Raw genomic sequence first — 18,451 nt, 5'->3', positions numbered from 1 at the left:
TATCTGCACAGTTTCTGATCTTTCACGGCTGCCTGGAGCGCTGATGCCTTGATTGCAGTGTCCTGCTTGCCTAATTACTCGATGTCAATAAAGGTCCTGATCGGCCTAATAGTTACCCACCCTCCCCACCCTCTGTTGGATAAAGGATACATGCAGTATTATGGAAAACTATCTTTTCAATATTTGACTACAAATAGTTGTTTCTTCAGAGGGTCTGCCAAGCCATCAACTTGGAAATCAAACGACTAACTAAATTTAGAGTTATCTGCCTGGTCATGTAAATGCGCTGGCAAGTGAGTCAGACATTCTCGACTTCCTCTTACGAAATAGTGGCGCGAAGGAGTACGCAATCTACACCCACGCTGAGTTTCTCCACAAAAGGCTTGGCGTCTAAAGTTGGACGAAATTCCAGAACGAAGCGCCTGAAGCATCGTCGTGTCAAAGCCAAAAGGTAAGCAAAGCTGCAGCCTAAGCACGGATTGCCGTTAGTAGCATTAACTTCTTATAGTAATGCAAATAATGTTATCAATGTGGGGCTACAATCTGGGGTAGTTTGTGTTTGCTGATTATCCATCCCCCCCCCCCCCCCATGTAACCTAGGACCAGCAGTGCCTTGAGATATGAGTGCCTTGACTCATGAGTATTTTGAGGTACAACATTTGTCTTATCATACAGGCAAAAATTTACAATATCAGCATGCATCGGACGCTCACCACTAAATGGCGATTGAGGTGGTGTGCCGTGTGCCAGTGCATGAGATACAGTCGTGTTTTGTGTTTCCATTTCCAATGTGAGCAGGTGATGTGTGACGCAGAAGGAATTTTGTGTTTTCATGCAGTACGATTTCTGTTGAGGGAAAATTGGAAAGCCATGAACCATGCGTGGGCAATAAAAGAATGAAAAAAAAGCATTAAAAATATCTTGTTTTTGTTTAGGGTAGAATGAATTAATTTCATTTCCATTTATTTCAATGGGTATTGATGATTTGAGATACAAACAAAGTCCCAAAATTAATTAAACTTGGATCTAAAGGCAAAATCTGTTTGCTGTTTGTTTTTTGTTTTTTTTTTTGGCATTATCGAAATGCCTTTATATGCCACAAGATAGTCCCAAAGCCCTGTCCTATGATAAAATGGAACATCAGTGTCAAGGAAGTACGTTTGATACAATTCAAATGAGAGACAAACATCTTTAAATGTCAGGGAGGAGTTAGCAGGAGTGTTGAACCACAAAGTTGTGAGAGTCTTTTCCAAATTTCTCAAAATGTCTTTCAGACATCAAATTCAATGTCAGTAGATATTTGATTAAAAAAACGTTAATTACTTTGAATAATAAATATCTCGTATTCAGTTGAATTAAAAAAATTATATGCAAATCTTTGTATTCTGTTTTATACAATATCCCAACTTCATTGGAGCTGGGGTTTGTATTATAAAGTGTTTGTGATCAAAATATTGGTGCATTTAAACAATATAACGGGTGTCAGTTATTAATTTTTTTATTCGCTATTTGTGGGAGGACTCAGTCCCTGTATTTCCCGCAAATTGTTCTGGCATTACTGTAATTTGGTAACTCGTTATAATACAAGTATATCCACACGGGTGCTTGCTTTAAGTGGTAGGCAGAGGTAAGCAGAGCTGCAACGAGTCCTGTTATTACAGCGCGAGCTTTGTGAATACCTTTGGGCTGTTTGTGTTTGATGACGTGTCCACCTGCAACAACAACAACAACAAAATGTTCATTGCGTTGAACAAAACCTTCATTGTCTTGGGCGCTGACTTGTCTTCTCCACTGGATTTTTTCCTTGAAGGAAGTTTTCATGTTTGTTTTTCAGAAATGTGGCGTCATATCGCCCTCTCCAGGAGTACTTTGTTTTCTCTGCCACAGCCCCAAAGTAAACACTGCAAATCCTCTCGTTGATGGACAGAAGAAATAACGTGTTTAATATTTATAGTGTGGACGAAATGAAGCTGTTGTAAGTCAACACATTTAAGACATTTCACACATCTTTTCTTGTTTAAAAAAAAAAAAAAATGTTAGAGACGTTCATCGATGGTGGTCACATTGTTTCAGCTGAGGTACAAGATAATAAAAGCCAAAAACAATAATGCTGAAGGCACGGCCATGGCGGGGAAATATGAAACGTGGTCTGGGTGCAGTCCGCCTTTCGCCCAAAGTGAACTGTGATAGACTCCAGCACTCCCCCCACACTTGTGAGGATAAGCTGCTTTGAAAATGGATGGATGGGTCGTCCTTAGTCAAGGCCTTAAAAAGACCACGAATGCATCATTAATATTACATAATTCAAATACAAATGAACTTTGAAAGACAGACATTACTCCGCCCAAAATAATATTTAAAGTTTTAGAAAGTTTGACTAATTTTGGGGGAAATAATTATTTTTTTAAAAAATAAGACTTGTGTTACAATAAATTACTGTTCAATTAGTTTTAACTGTTGTTGCAAATTAAAAAAAATAATAAAATGAATAATTATTCATAGTAATATTGTTGAATAATAATAATTAACACCAGGGGGCAGAAGTGACACATTTAACAACATACAACGCAATCCCAGGAAGAAGTCACACCCGGAAGTGGGTTCTGCTATGTTGCTGTAAAGCGGGAAACGCGGTTCGACAAACGGGATGGTAAGAGTTTGTTTTTGTTTTGTTTTGTTTTGTTTTTTGAATAATAACAATTTTTATCAATGTTTAAGATGTAATTTCTTCAACTCACTTCACAGGAAATAACCAAGTGACATCGTTTTGGTGGCGTGTCAACGAAATGTAGCTAATTTTAGAGAAGTTTGCATCGACAACGTAATCTCAAATTGCTGGCGTTACTATTACGTATTTTAGGTATGAATGCCATAAAGGAACTTGGTTTGGCTATAATATGGCGCTGTGATCTACGGATCATTATTACAAGGGTTTGAACGTTAGTGCTGCAATCAAATTAAATACGGCATGACTAGTCCATACCAAGTCCAGTACATCGACGAACATAATTAATAAATAGGCATTAAACTTAGAACTGAATCCTAGGCATGTTTCCAAACCATTATTGAGCCAACTACTGTATTTTATATTGAAAAAAAAATCACGGCACACTACCAAACAAAAATACCACTCAAGGTAAGTAATGATGAATTCTTGTCAAAGTTACTCTCAAACGTACATAAGGTGAAATCTGGAGGCTGGTTAGTTAAACACAAACCTAATATGCACACAGGCATTCAAGAAGGAACAGCAATTACTTAAATGAAAATTATAATTTTACTAACAATTCAGTGAATTTTGATAATTTACCATGATGGCCGGGCATACAGGTGTCAAACTCAAAGCACGGGGAGCAGATCTGGCCCACAACATGATTCTATGTGGCCTGTGAAGGCAAATCGTGCGTATCAACTTCCAAGATTTTTGTAAAAATCGCTCCCAAAACTTCAAATTGCCATATCTGATAACATTGAGGTATTGCAAGCATTTTTGTGAACAAACATCAGTAGTTGAAAAACCCATTACCCTTGATTTCTGATTCCAAGACTACTTCATAAATTTCATGTGTAAATATGATTAAATGGTTAAAGATTTTTATGGTTTCACATTGATAATGGCCCAAAGAGGGAAACTGCGACGATAATGTGGCCTGCGACAAAAATGACTTTGACACCTCTGGTCTAGGGGTTGGGAATCACTGTAATTGAACAAATAATCGTGATTATATGCATGAAAATGATCATTTCAAGACTGAAGAAGAAAAGTAATTAAAGTGTAATGAATTATTAGTTATAATAAAGGAAATAAATCAAATAGTTAACTTATTATTACAGTTTCAACAAGGTAACTTGTAATTATAAACAACTACATTTCCAATCTTTCCAACACTGGGTAAGACAAGTAACGTCCTGCTTGTGTTTTCCAGTGTTATACATCATATTCAGTTTGCTTTTTATACGAATAGTTCAGGATGTATACTGCCTCTCGCCCATAGATAGCTGAGATTGGCTCCAGCATGCCTTTGACTCTTGCGAGGATAAGGGGTACGGAAAATGGGTGGACACTAATAGATTCAGGATTGTTTGTTAGATACTAGTGATCTCTCTGCAGGTCATACTGAAGTGGCTGGTAGAGCACAAAGAAGCATTCCCATATTCCTTTCTGAGCAGCTGGTACAACACGGTGCAATGTACTTGGTTCCACTATTCTTATAATGAGCTCTGAGCTGCTTGGAAGAAAAAACAGCGCTGCCAGGGGGCTCCGTAACCAGATGACCAATCATGTATGAGCCATTTTTATACCTAGACAGATACAATGTCATAATCAATAAGCTTTAAAGCGATGGGTCTGTTATGCTCAAATCTGTACCTTGGTCCAAATTTATACCTTATACCGATTATTCCTCACACCTGCATGACGAGATGACAAGATAATGTAGTCGGTAGAAATTCATCCAACCACAAACTTACCTTTGCGGCTGACGAGTAGGAATCCTCCACCGAGGCAACGATGTCACAGGGCTACAGTTGCGTCAAGAAGTGGCTTTATGACATTTCTCAAATAGTGTCCAAGAGAGTTCATACAGTTGCTTTTAATGTCTTTTCAACGCCTACGTTTGTTTATTAATTTGTAACAACAGACTACATGTTTAATCAGCATCAATTTTTGAAAAAAAAAAAAATCATGAAATTCACCACATTTGTACATAGATGGTTTCTGCCAGACAGCGATAATATACTGTATGTAAATGATCATTTTAGGACCAAATAAGTGAAATTGGATAATAATCTTGGTCAGTGTAATAAGTGTTTGAAATCATCCATCCATTATCTACCGCTTTTCTGGGTCGGGTCGCAGGGGAATAAGCATTATCAGGGATACCCAGACTTCCCTTTCCCCAGCCACTTCTTCCAGTTCTTCTTGAGGGATCCCGAGCCGTTCCCAAGCCAACCGAAGGGGCATAGTCTCTCCAGCGTGTCCTGGGTCGTCCTCGGGGTCTCTTTCTGGTGGGACATGCCCGGAACGCCTCACCAGGGAGGCATCCGAATCAGATGCCCCAACCACCTCATCTAGCTCCTCTCAATGCGGAGGAGCAACGGCTAGACCCTGAGCCTCTCCCGGATGACCGAGGCTCTCACCCTATCTCTAAGGGAGAGCCTGGACACCCTGAGGAGGAAACTCATTTCGGACGCTTGTATCCGGGATCTTGTTCTTTCAGTCACAACCCACAGCTCATGCCCATAGGTGAGGATAAGAACGTAGATCGACTGGTAAATTGAGAGCTTTGCCTTTCGACTTAGCTCCCTCTTTACCACAACGGACCGACAAAGTCCGCATTACTGCAGACGCTGCACCGATCTGTCTGTCGATCTCCCACTCCATTCTTCCCTCTCTCGTGAACAAGACCCCAGATACTTGAACTCCTCCACTTGGGGCAGAGCTGGTCCACTGTTCCACGGCCAGGACGAAAACCACATTGCTCCTCCTGAATCCAAGACTCAACTTCCCGGCGGACCCTCCTCTCCAGTACCCCTGAGTAGACCTTACCAGGGAGGCTGAAGAGTGTGACCCCAGTTTGAAATCAACTCAGCTCAATTTACTCACAAGTGTGCGAACTCAATGTGAAATTTGAGTCGTGCTCTGTTGAACACAAAGTAGATATATTTGGAGGAATTGAGGAAATACACACACGAAGCTCTTCACCAGCACAGAGTCTCTCTCCTTTTTTACTTTTGATGGCAGTCATGCTTGAAAAGCCCAACTCGCATAGGTAGGTTGTGGAAAACGGGAGCAGGACTGAGATTGCTCGGTTCGCCAGAATGGGGAACTGCTTAGCAGCTTTTAGCCAAAAAGTGTCCAAAGGTAGATCAGCAAAGTTCAGTTTTAAACCCCGATTTTGCCTCAGTTCGGTGATTTCCTCCTGCTCCTGCAAAGTCATGTCCTTTGTGACTACAATCGAGCTATATGGATTCCTGACCCAGTCCAAGGTGTCAGTGTCTAGAGAGGGGCAATAAAACACCAACTTCTGCTCGAGATTTTGCAGATGTTTACTTATTGTCTCGCACAGTGCGGCACTGTCCACGATTTGCCATTTCTGAGTGTGCGTAAACATGTCGAGGTTGCCACGTTGCACATGCTGCCGCCAAAGCTGCACCTTTGAACGAAAACCATTGATTTTATCTGTACTTGTGAGCATATTCTCATTTCGTCCCTGCATCCGTGCATTCAGGTCATTCAAATGTTGAAATATGTCTGCCAGATACGCCAGTTGGGCACACCATTTTTCGTTTGAGAGCAACTTGGCGTCATTGTGCCTCTCGTTTGTCAGAAAGGCTTTTAGTTCCTCTCTCAGCTCATACACAAGAGCTAAAACTTTGCCGCGGGACAACCACCGGCGCTCTGTGTGGAACAACAAAACTTCATGGTCCATTCCCATTTCCTCACGCAGTGATGGAAACATCCAACTTTTTACCGGTCTCGTCTTTGCAAAATTGATCATGCGCACAATGTCGTCCAACACAGCAGCTAGCTCCGCTGGTAATGTCTTGGTGATGAGTGTCTCACGGTGCAGTAAAATATGTGTCACGATGACTTCCGGCTGTCGCTCTTTCACTTGGTTTACAAATCCCTCGTTGCGCCCGAACTCAGCATCCGCTCCATCGGTGCTGACACTTGTGCAGCATTCCCACTTCAGTCCTCCTTGTTCAAGGTACATAGACGCAGTGTGGAAAATGTCCTCACCTGTTCTTCTTTCTGGCAAGTCCTTGCTAAATAGGAAGTTTTCTTTGATGCCGTCTCCATCCACGAAGCGCACATTTGCAAAAAGCTGCGAACATCCACTCATGTCCGTGGCTTCGTCAAGTTGCAAGGAAAATTTCCCGCTCAGGCGCAGCTTTTCCAAAACTGTCCTTTCAATGTCAGCAGACATGTCATCGATCCTTCTGGTGATCGTACTGGCCGAGAGAGGAACTTGGGTGATTTCTTTCAGCGCTCCCGGGCCGAGCGTCTCATTTACGATGACTTTACAGGCGGGAACTATTAATGTCTCTGCTACGGTGTGCGGCTGTTTGGATTTGGCGATGAGTTCGGCAACGTGGTAGCTCGCTCTTACAGCTCTCTCATTCCCCACGGGGTGTTTTCTCAATAAAGCAGACAGCTTCCCAGTCTGTTCACGCAGTCCAGCAAAATATTCCCTGTCTTTGTTTTGAAGTGACGGGTGTTTCGTTTGGAGATGGCGTTTGAGTTTGCTCGGAACCATGGCACTGTTGGACAGCTTTTCCCCACATACCAAGCATAATGGCGTCAGCTCGGTCGGGTCCCCGGAAAAGATGAAGCCGAAGGAAAGATAACTTTCATTGTATCTTCTTGAGCAAACTTTTTTTGCTTTCTTTGGACCACGACTCATACTAGGACCTTCATCTGGGTCCGAATTTTCACCAGGACCTAGTCTGGATTTAGTTCTTTTCAAATATGCATCCATCGCTATTACAGATGTCCCACTAAAAGCGTACTCTCATTTATTCTGGTTTTTGAATGTCAACAAGTGAATACACGGGTTACTTTTCACATACCTTCTGTATAGTGGACAAGCATTTCATTTTTTTCACTCACTGCGTCGCTGTCATAGATACAAATAATTTATGGAACAGCTGAGTCTACGTGGTTGCAAATCGCTGGTCCTTAGCATAAAACCACCTGTGGTTTTTAATTTGGGCCTTTGTGTTTCCTAAGATGGCATCCAAAGAGCAAGATGTCACCAAGTACAGCATCTCGCCAGTTCTCTTCATGACTTTGGAAGGAGAGCCCCTGGCCTTTTACCTGCGTCCAGGCCCTCTCAAGCGCAAGCTCCAGCCTCTCATCAAAGCCGGGGGAGGCATTATGTGCGGCTTCCAGACGCCTGGAGCAATTTTGCTAAGCGACCCTGAAGAAAAAGGCACTGTTAGTGAAAGTACAGCTCACTGGTAAGTGTACAATGAACATTACAATCCTTGTCACCACTGTTCAGATGCCAGATTTTTGTGATTAACCAAAATGAAACCAAGATAAATAACCCTCTTATAACTAAGCCTGTGATCAGCCATTACATTAGCTACATCATTCAAACTCATGTTAAATGGGAGTTGACACACACCTGTCACCGTTTAAAGGGGAAATCCAGTGGTTTGCATGAACAATATATCCAATAGGTATATTGGTGCATGTAATATGTACTTGATCTTGACAATGTGATGTTAAATCCTCTCTCGTTTAAGTGTTTTGAGAAGATTTTTATCGACAATTAGGAATTTTCAGGGGCGCTGCCATTTTCGCGAGTCACCTAGTATGACCTACGTGGGCGTATGCGACGTGTTACGTGCCGTTCTCCAAAAACTTGATTACGTGGGACACCATTACGCCCAGCGCTGATTTCTCCGCTTCATCCTCATCTGATGAAGAAATAGCAGTATTGGTTGATCGGGAAGATGGAAGAATACTTCCATACAGAGCGGCAAAGCCGTGATCTCGCTCGGCCGGGGAGCTCGCTCCTCCATTCGGCACAGCCGTGATCTCGCTTCTCGCCAAGCCAGGAGCTCCCTCGGCCGGGGTTAAATGTCATCAGACTCCGCGTCATTCCGCCCGAAAAACCATCCGAATACTCAACATTATTTACAGCCAAGCGGCGGAGCAAGCTCGCGGAGGAGCGAGCTCACGGCTACGGCACTCGGGGGAGTGAGCTCATGGCTTTGCCGCTCGCCGACATTATTTACATCCACAGGTTCAAATCTTTATGGAAGTATTCCTCCGTCTTCCCGATCAACTGAGCGGCGGAGAGCCCCTCACGGCTCTGCCGCTCTCGGACGTGTATGGAAGTATTCCTCCATCTTCCCGATCAACCGATACTGCTATTTCTTCATCGGATGATGATAAATCCGAGAAATCAGCGCTGGGCATAATGGCCTCCCATGTCATCGAGCGTTTGGAACGGCACGTAACACGTCACATACGCCCACGTAGGTCACGTGACTTGTGAAAATGGCAGCGCCCCTGAAAATTCCTAATTGTCGATAAAAATCTTCTCAAAACACTATTAAACGAGAGAGGATTTGACATCACATATTCAAGATAGAGTACATATTATATTGGATACATTGTTAGTAGGGTTAGGATTTCCCCTTTAAAGTCATTCGGACTTATCCCGCCCCCACAAAAAAAAAAATGGATGTTCTAAGAGGTGTTTCGTGACATTTTTGTAGTCCCATCTTTCAGCACAAACCACGGTCCACAGAGAGCTTCCACAGCATCGGAGGGATCTCATTGGTCCAAAAAAATTTCCAGTGTTAAATATACCATGGAACACAGTGAATATAGTAATCTTCAAGTGGATAAAATATGGCACAACGGTGGCATTACCAAGAACTGGGTGTCAAACCTAGAATTTGAACAGCAGTGTGTAATTGTTTTTATTTCTCTGGACGTATTTGTTTAAAAAAAAAAAAAAAAGATAATCACTGAGCCAAGAATAAAACAAAATGTCTGACATTGTTGTATTTAGTAGTTGTACTTGTTTCAAACTCCATCATATTTGGGTTTCAACCATTTATTTTGAATAGTTGTAGGATTAAATGAGATCATAGTTGGTGGTACATTTAGGGCTTATGGTATTAATGGGGGCAATTAACGCATTTGGAGTTGGGGGGGGTGGCATGGGCTGTTGTGAATTTTTGGTATTGGCGGCACGTCATGGTCCCTAACCTCCAAGAAATGCAACATGTTGAAAAGGCCACCTGTCTGCAATGATCGCAACCCCCCAAACTGCTGATATGCTGCTACGTCTTCATATTAACAACCTGACTGGAACCCTCCAGATGCTGAAAGAATTCAGGAATCTCCCCATCAGGGTTTCCCTCCCTTAAGTTTATTTTCAGCAGTCTGTGTTTATTTCACTTAGTTAATAAATGCTATCTGTTATCTGTTGTCCTGGTCTTGTTTTAGGCAGGTGAGGGGTAGAAAATGCTCCCCACCTGCAGTTGTTTATCACTAGTGACTAATGCAGTAATACACTTCCAGTTACTATAAATACTGTATATGTATGGGGAAAACAGTAAGTAATTACTATCATAATCACTTAGTTGAACAAACAATTTTAGTCACGTCGAAATGTCGTTATGTGCAGGTAATAGAAGTGAATGGGGATGTATTTCTGAGGTGCATGTATCTTTATTATTGTTTTAATTTAGGTACGTGTCCATCCAGTTTATCAACGATTGTGCGGAGAAAAATGAACTTCTGAACCTCGAGGACTACAGAATGAAAGGTGGAACGGCCCAGATGCGTTCTCCAAATTGTGATCGCGAGGCGATGTCTCACGCTATTTCAGGAGGTATACCGCAAATGCTACTCACTTATTAGGTGGTGGTGGGGGGGGGGGATTTATTTGAATCTCATGCTAAAGAACCCGCTAATTGTTGAAACGCTGATCGGCACGACATGGTGCAACAGTCTTATCAAACCTGCTTGCTTTCCAACAGGCAGGCAAGCGTACAGCCCCGGCGACGACGTCGCCATTCTGAATTACGTCAGACGGCGCAAGTCCGAAATTAAGGGCAACCGTCTCTGGCAGCAGATGGAAAAGGAGCGCGTGACCGCGCACAGTTGGCAGTCAATGAAAGCCCATTACAAAAGTTACCTGGCGCAGAAACTGTCAGAAGACGTCGAGGAGGTGGAAGCGGTCCGAGAAGACGCCAAGGTCATTGAAACACAGTCCTCTTTTCTAGAAACAATAGAGGGCGACAAATGACTACATTCATCGATGGTGCTGACTAAATAGACATACAGATAAATTTATACGGGAGATAGATATGACTAGGCCTTTTGAGCTCCGTGCGCTACGCCTGGTGCTACGCTACGGAAGTAAGCCAAAAGTCTTGCTAGCTTATTATAAGCTAAAATCTTATTTCATGTGTGTGGACGGCAAGAAAACCGACAGCACAACAATGCTTGCACTTCGTACTTCGCTCGTTTGCGTACAGTTACGACAAAAAAATCAAGTCACAGCGAAACAAAAGTCGCTGTTTTTTAAAAGTACGCATTAATAGTATCTTCGTTTATTTTGACAACAAAGTAAATCTTATGGAAATCGGTGGAGAAACGATTAAAATACGACTTGGCAAATGCGTTCTTTTCATGGGAAGATCGACCTTCCCAGTATGGCTACCACGTTAGCATGCAGCTGGCCTAGCCAGTGCAAGCATCAATGGTGGTGTATCTATGTGGTTTCAGATCGATGATGAGAAAGCTGAAGTGACCGACAGCTGTGAAGAAGATGATTTACTTCCTCAAACACAACGTGAACCACAAGACCCTTCGCAGACAAGCTCTGCTGATGAGCTAACACAGGTTGGATGACTTCTCATTCACAGCTTTAACAACTGCTGCCACACCTACAGCGAAAAAGACACAACTGTTTACTTAATTTCAAAAGTAATTATTATTATTACATTAAGCAGATGTCGACAACTGCCCCAACATAAAATTAATGACCGCTTTACCAAATAATTTAGTGGAAGTGTGTTTTTAACTAGGTGGAACCGTGGGTCTGCTGTAGAGCGTTGGCCTCACAGTTCTCAAGACCGGGGTTCGAATCCCGGCCCTGCCTGTGTGGAGTGTATTTTTAACTGTTTAAAGATAGTTCATATTAAAAGAAAATAAATACAACCTTTTTTTTTTTTTTTAACTCAATCTAAATATTTTTTTCTATGTGAAAAATTTACAATCTCTAAAAAATTAAGACATTATTTCCGGACTTCGCGCAACCTAAATACTCATCTATTATCTGAGCCACTTATCCTCACAAGGGTTGCGGGAGTGCTGGAGCCAATCTCAGCCATCTTTGGGCCGGAGGTTGTTGAACTGGTTGCTGGCCAGTTGCAAGGCACACAGAAACAGATGAAAAAAGAGCGTGTGATCCCTGAGAGTCGGCAGTCAATGAAAGCCTATTACAAAAGTTACCTGGCTCAGAAAGACTCAGATATCGAGGAGGTGGGAGCAGTCCGAGAAGGCGCCAGGGTCATTTAAACATCGTCCTCTTCGATTAACAATAGAGAGCGACGACTACATTCATCGACCTGGCTGAGAGTAGACGTACTGTATACAAATGTATATACGGGAGGTAGATATGATGCTGCTTTTGAGCTCCGTGCTGACAGCGACGCTAAGCTTGGGAGGTCGAGGTCCGCAGCGGATTCAATGTGTGTGGACAACAAGAAAACTGACAGCACAACAATGCCCGCACTTCGTACTGCACTTGGTTGCGTACAACCAAGAAATCAATTCACATCCAAACAAAATCGGTCATTTTTTTTAAGTACGTATTGGTAGCATTCATTGTAGGTGTTGACGACAAAATACACCTAATAAAAATATATCTTAATTCTAATAGCAAATGCATTGCCTTTGATGGAAACGTCGACCTCCCACCACCCGAGTGCGCGGCTGGCGTAGCTAGTGCTCATATACATGGTAATGTATGTCATCTATGGGGTTGCAGAACAACGAGAAAGCTGAAGTGACCGACAGTCCATCCTGTGAAGAAGATGCTCCTCTTCCTCAAGCAAAATGTGAGCCACAAGACCCTTCACAGAAAAGCTCTGCTGATGAGCTAACACAGGTTGGATGACTTCTCATTCACAGCTTTAACTGTTGCCTCAGCTACCTTGAAAAAGACATGAATTATTGTGGCAAAGTGAAGCAAATATGCAAACTCATACTTAGCTACAGGGACTCCTAAATGTCCCATGAGAATGTCAAATTTACTGATCAGTTAAAGTTTAGAAAGGCAGAGATTCCAACACAGATGAGCATTACTTACTTTTAGCTTACTACTCTAAGTTGAACGTGTGTCTTCTGAGTTGGCCAAGTATGAGTTTATCTCCTCTGCCTCTTTAATTTTCTTCCCATTTTGTCCTGTTCATGACGGTGTGTTCAAATGAAATCTTTTGAACTCTGCTCAACTCTGCCATTCACGTCATGAGACAATGAGCGATTGCCTTAACTCTGCTAATTTGCTTAATTACTTTGAGCCGTTCTGTTTATCCCATTTGTGAAAGATGATATTATAAAGTTAAATTAGTTCAATGCCATTACATAGTGCACCATTTTATTTTGCTCCGGATTATTTCCATTTGTTTATTTCTGTTGTTCATGGTGGAGATTATTACAAATAACTGGCGAGAGGAGCATTAATTTTATGATTGTAAATCGTGTGTGTGTGTGTGTGATGCTGTGAAAACGAGGATGCTATTTTTCAGGGGGGTGGGGTAATTTCTAGCCATTGTGTTCATTTTTACTGCAAAAGGTGGCAGTTCTCTCGAATAAAATAATCTGATTGAGAAATTTACATTATGCAAGTGTTTCTGAGGGGTGTACAAGTCTTGAGTATGCATCGAAACATTTGCACGAGCCAAACGTGTCTTGACTGTCTAGTAGACTCAAATACAGTTTAAATGGGGGAAAGCTTGAAAGATTCTTTATATAGCCTATATGAATGTTGAATTTCATATATTACAAGTTACTTGGAGTCGTTATAAATATGGACCTTCTGTACTACATATCTACAGATTGACACACTCTTGCCAGCTGAGAAAGGACCACTGGGTGATGTCCAAGTTCAAACATCCGTCCCTCCCCAGCAAGAGGAGATCTTGAACCTTCCCGGAGACGAAATCCCACAAGCAGCAACTCCTGAAGCAGAAATTTGCGGCCCCTCAAGTTCCGAAAAGAGCGCTGAAGGAAAATCAGACCAGCTGCTACCAAAGACATCGTCTCAGAATGAACAAACACCGGAGAGCACAGCTAGCAACCTGTCAGCGTCCCAAAGCGATTGTTCAACTTGTAATGGTGAATCGCAGCCTGTGTGTGTGCCCCGCCACTCATTGCACGGCTCAATGCATACAAAGTTTGATAATTCAGAGCAACTACCGTATACCTCAAAGCTCCGTTCAGCAGCTTCTGTCAGGCTCCAGCTGCCAACCCCGCCGTCCCCAAGAAGAACCAGGTCAGCCTTGTCCTCTCTTAAAGAAGAAACCGGAGAGGCAGCGCCGCCTTGTAAGAGAGCGAAAGGAGAAAGCTTAACCGAAACAGCAGAGGAAGGAACAGCAATAGTAGAAGAAGCGGCAACAGCAGGAGAAGTAGAAAAAGTACCAACAGTAGAAGACGTTGAAGTAGAAGAAGAAGCAGAGAGCCAACAAGAGGATGTCGAGCAGCCTCCTGCCACACCACAAGCAGGTCCATCTCATGTCAGCCCGCCAAGTAAGATTTCTTTAAATACACTTCTTATTAAGCTCCAGGTGAAATGTCGGGATGAACTTAAAATGCACTTTAAGCCTTAGATGTGGTTCATTTCACATTCTTCTAACTTTTGAATGCATATGTCCAAGAGATCTGTGTTTCAGTACTTTTTGGACAACTTGCTCTTCTCTATTAAAGAGCTGAACAGCAACATTGTGTTTGCACAAAGTGTCAGCACAGGTGTTTGATCCACTAAATAACCAAATACATTTCCTTGTTTTATTACAATTCAGATTAAAAATGCACTCAATCACGCCATTCACGTTGTGACATCATGAGCACAAGACAAGCCCTGATATTGATTGAATTGATCAACAGTATCTTGGCATTGCTTGGCTCAAAACAGGATGTTTTCTGAGGGCCACTTAGCTCAAAATTTCAGTGTCAACAGCTTGCAACAGGGATGCAAAGACTGGAAGAAACACAGAAGAGGACATTAGTCGACATGTATGAAAATGTATTGGTCCATTCATGAATCAAACCATCCAGCTATTCATTTAAAAGTTGGTGTAAGGGTAAAATGCATTTTAGGTTAATCCTGAAATCTCACCTGGCAGCTGACTATCCATAACTTTTTTATGAGTAGGATATTACAAATCTTTGAACTGGACTAGATACGAGTTCAGCAAGGTGGGGCAATTGGTTAGAGTGTCTGCCTCACAGTTCTGACAACAGCAGTTCAAATCTCGGTCCCACCTGTGTGGAGTTTGGACGTTCTCCCCGTGCCTGCGTGGGTTTTCTCCGGGCACTCTGGTTTTCTCCCAAATCCCCAAAACATGTATTAATTGGAGAATTGCCCGTAGGTATGATTGTGAGTGCGAATAGTTGTTTGTTTCTATGTGCCGTGTGATTAGCTGGCAACCTGTTCAGGGTGTATCACGCCTCCTGCCTGAAGATAGCTGGGATGAGCTCAGGCCCGCCCATGACCCTTGTGAGGAGAAACGTCTCAGATCATGGATGGATAAATAAGAGTTCCTAACTTTTTTTTTTTTTTTTCATCTTGCTGTTTTCAGTAGAGTATGAACCAAACCAGACAAAAAGGAAGAAGAGGAAGCGAGGAATTATCATGAGGGGCATAGAAGAATTTTTGAGAAGCTCTGGTGACAGCTCCAGTGACAGCTCCAGTTGCAGTTCCTGTGACAGTACCAGTGACAGTGAGGTAGATAGATAGATGTACTTTATACACCTTTGGGTGACGTTAAACAGCACTTTTATAATGCTAACTGCCAATTTTAGTGCAGTTGAACCCAAGGGGAACTTTTTCTGTTTACATTAAACAGGATGTTTTCAAATGTTGACTTGCTAGTTTGTCAAGTCCTTTTTTTGTGGTCAGTAAATGTCTGCTGCCATAAATATAAAGAAATCTACTATATTTACCTTTTGGGGGTGTTAAATGGTACTTTATAATGGAACCCCAAAAACCAAGTTAAGAAGCTTTTAGCCCAAGATGGCCTTGTATTTGTTTACATTAGACAAATGTTGACTTGTTAAGTTGTCCAGTCCTTGTCAATTTTCATTAAATATGTCCAGTGCAATAAACAAAGTTGTAAAAAAATGAATAATGTATCTTCAATGTGACCCGGCCGGACTCAGCAACATTGGAATGTTCCACTTGTGGCAAGAAGAATCACAAGTTCTTCCTCCATCCCTCAGTCCAGTGAGGAAGTGTTCCATACGCCGTCCTCAGTGGTGCCGGAATCACTGGCCTCCGTGGATGTTTGTCTAGCTCTGCTTGACATCGCCCCACCTGAAGGAGAACTTGGAGTATGTAAGACCCCGCCTCAGCGCCGTCTTTCTCTGGGACCAAGCAGCCCTGTGAGGGCGGCGTCCAAAGCTCATGTGGATCATGAGTCTTCTGACGAAGAGGTGGTCCCACCGGAGCGAGTTCTGCTTGAGGAGGACAAGTGGCGCATCAGAGAGTTGATGAATCAGACAAACCAGGTGCGCTGTTCCTTCATCACATGCTTGAAACTTTGGGTTTATTTCACTGCAGATAGCCAAGTATAGATAGCTACACCAGTGTTTTACAACCAGGGTGCGGTGGCACCTTGGTATGTCATGAGATATCAGGGGTGCCACAGGAAATTATCCAGTTTCACCTGTAGACTTTTTTTTTTTTATAACAAATATATCTTCATCTAGGCGGCACGGTGACTCAGCTGAAACGTGTTGGCCTCATAGTTCTGAGGTCCCGGGTTCGATCCCTGTGCGGAGTTTTCATGTTCTCCCCATGCCTGCGTGGGTTTTCTTTCCTTCCACATCCCAAAAAACATGCAACATTAATTGGACACTCTAAATTGCCCCTAGGTGTGATTGTCAGTGCGGCTGTCTGTCTTGATGTGCCCTGCGAATGGCTGGAGACCAGTTCAGGGTGTACCCTGCCTCCTGCCCGTTGACAGCTGGAATAGGCTCCAGCACTCCCTGCGACCCTTGTGAGGATAAGCGGCAGAGAAAATGGATGGATGGGCTCCAACTCACTTGGGTTAAACTGTATAGAAAATAGATGAATATAATATTTGACCAAGTATATACAAAGGTGGATTTCGGTACGTTTGCTCCTACATGCCAACAGTCATTGGAAAAGTGCTTATTACTCTTTTAGAACATTAAAAATACTTGAAATGTCCGGAAACAATGTGACGTTTAACTTTTAGTCGTCACATTTAGTGGACAATCTGTCTTCAATTTAAGTCGCTTTTTTAGCACATCCCTTGGATTATACATATGATCTAGTACATAATTAGTTTGACTGTGATTAATTGTGGGCAGGGGAAAAAAAAGATGACACAAAAATGCTTTTGAACAAATAAGTTAACTATTAAGAATCATCAAATGCTTAAACGGGCAGGAGGCGGGGTATACCCTGAACTGGTTGCCAGCCAATCAAAAAAAAAAAAGGATGGAAACTTAATGAATGGAACACCTTTTGCCACCTCTTGCATCATCATTCATTCAAAGGAGACACTAATTAAAAACAACCTGATGAGCATATAGAAACAAACCACCATTCGCACTCACAATCACACCTAGGGGCAATTTAGAGTCTCCAATTCACGTTGCAGGTTTTTGGGATGTGGGAGGAAACCGGAGTGCCCGGAGAAAACCCCCATTAATCTATCTATCTTAAAAGTAATTTTAAAATGCTGTAGTTACTCCACTTCTGTTATGAAATTGAATTTGGGTTGTTTATAAATTAGCACAATGTAATACATTAATATTAATTAATGTAGTAATCATCTACTACTTTTTTCTGTGTATGCTTTGGTAAGATTGTCTTGCAAAACTGATTGAAAAGTGATTTTCTTTCGCTGCTGATGTGTTATTTGTTCATATAGGACTTGGTGTCCGTCACTAAAGCCTTGCTGAAGACCAGCGGCGACTTCCTGGCTGCCTCACGCCTGCTTTCGGATCCGGCGTCCCTCAGCGTACCGATTTGGAACCGCCAAGACGACGGCTTCTTACTGTCAGGTGACCCCGCTGATATCCTGTTGCTACAGGAGAAGTACGGTGAGGAGGATGTGACTAAGCGGATGGTGTTCCTTAATGTAGAGCGGTGAAAATGTTGTTTTGGGCATTCCTGATGTGTATTTACGCGATTTTACATGTTTGATACTCCTTTTTACCCTGAATTTACCTCTGAATGTTTAAAAGTTGTTCTAAATAAGTTGCACAATAAATCATTAAATATTCTTTACATTAAAAAATAACTGGTTTACTCTCTTTTGTCAAGCTGAGCAGCAAAGTGACTTCATGGTTATCCCTCACAGGTGACAGGTTTCTGGGATTGAATCTCAAAAGCTAATCTTCAGCGCTCTTTAGCGCTCAGTCAGCATCAAGTTTCATATTGTAAGTACAGTAAAGCTTCGGTTCTTGACTGTCCCGTTTTCAAACAAATCGGTTTTTGAACGAAAATTTCGAGATGTTTATGCTTCTGTTTTTGAACGAAAATCGGTACTCAAACGCCCCCAACTAAACCGAGAAATAACATTGCGCGCGGCCAAACGAGCTGACCCACGAAGTGTTGTGAATTCCCACGCCGCCGAAAACACCCGGAAATAAGATTAAAGTAAATAATTAAAACTAATAATAATAAAGAGTAAAAAAGTTTACAAGGCTGGGGGCCGA

General features: G+C 42.4%; 2 protein-coding genes across 4 annotated transcripts; one reads left to right on the top strand and one right to left on the bottom strand.

The window, feature by feature from the left end:
* Positions 1-1,941: 1,941 nt before the first annotated feature.
* On the bottom strand, positions 1,942-7,720 carry LOC133507363 (SCAN domain-containing protein 3-like). The gene is made up of 3 exons (XM_061832313.1): positions 4,471-7,720; positions 3,311-3,386; positions 1,942-2,265 (listed from the first exon to the last, which is right to left on the bottom strand). The coding sequence occupies exon 1, from the start codon at positions 7,479-7,481 to the stop codon at positions 5,598-5,600; it is 1,884 nt and encodes a 627-aa protein (XP_061688297.1). The 5' UTR covers positions 7,482-7,720; the 3' UTR covers positions 1,942-2,265; positions 3,311-3,386; positions 4,471-5,597.
* terf2ip (telomeric repeat binding factor 2, interacting protein) lies at positions 2,523-17,993 on the top strand. 3 transcript variants are annotated; one of them, XM_061832310.1, is made up of 10 exons: positions 2,523-2,650; positions 7,733-7,962; positions 10,219-10,361; positions 10,510-10,727; positions 11,261-11,377; positions 12,528-12,647; positions 13,597-14,287; positions 15,343-15,485; positions 15,920-16,267; positions 17,662-17,993. In XM_061832310.1, the coding sequence occupies exons 1-10, from the start codon at positions 2,648-2,650 to the stop codon at positions 17,881-17,883; spliced, it is 2,235 nt and encodes a 744-aa protein (XP_061688294.1). In that variant the 5' UTR covers positions 2,523-2,647; the 3' UTR covers positions 17,884-17,993. The 3 variants fall into 3 exon arrangements, with proteins under 3 accessions (XP_061688294.1, XP_061688293.1, XP_061688295.1); XM_061832309.1 differs by having other exon boundaries at positions 15,340-15,485; positions 17,662-17,992; XM_061832311.1 differs by having other exon boundaries at positions 15,340-15,485; positions 15,980-16,267; positions 17,662-17,990.
* The last annotated feature ends 458 nt before the right edge of the window (positions 17,994-18,451 follow it).

The sequence above is a fragment of the Syngnathoides biaculeatus genome, chromosome 10, assembly GCF_019802595.1.
Source record: "Syngnathoides biaculeatus isolate LvHL_M chromosome 10, ASM1980259v1, whole genome shotgun sequence".
In the NCBI taxonomy this organism is placed as follows: Eukaryota; Metazoa; Chordata; class Actinopteri; order Syngnathiformes; family Syngnathidae; genus Syngnathoides; species Syngnathoides biaculeatus.
Note: the sequence above shows the minus strand (reverse complement) of the source record. Positions and strands in the feature narration are given on the sequence as shown.

Bases quoted from the DNA above. Each gene is read 5' to 3' on its own strand.
- terf2ip (XM_061832309.1), top strand. The intron at 10,362-10,509 runs GTATACCGCAAA...GCTTTCCAACAG, and splicing joins GTCTCACGCTATTTCAGGAG to GCAGGCAAGCGTACAGCCCC. The intron at 15,486-15,919 runs GTAGATAGATAG...GGCCGGACTCAG, and splicing joins ACAGTACCAGTGACAGTGAG to CAACATTGGAATGTTCCACT.
- LOC133507363 (XM_061832313.1), bottom strand. From the start codon at position 7,481: ATGGATGCATATTTGAAAAGAACTAAATCCAGACTAGGTCCTGGTGAA.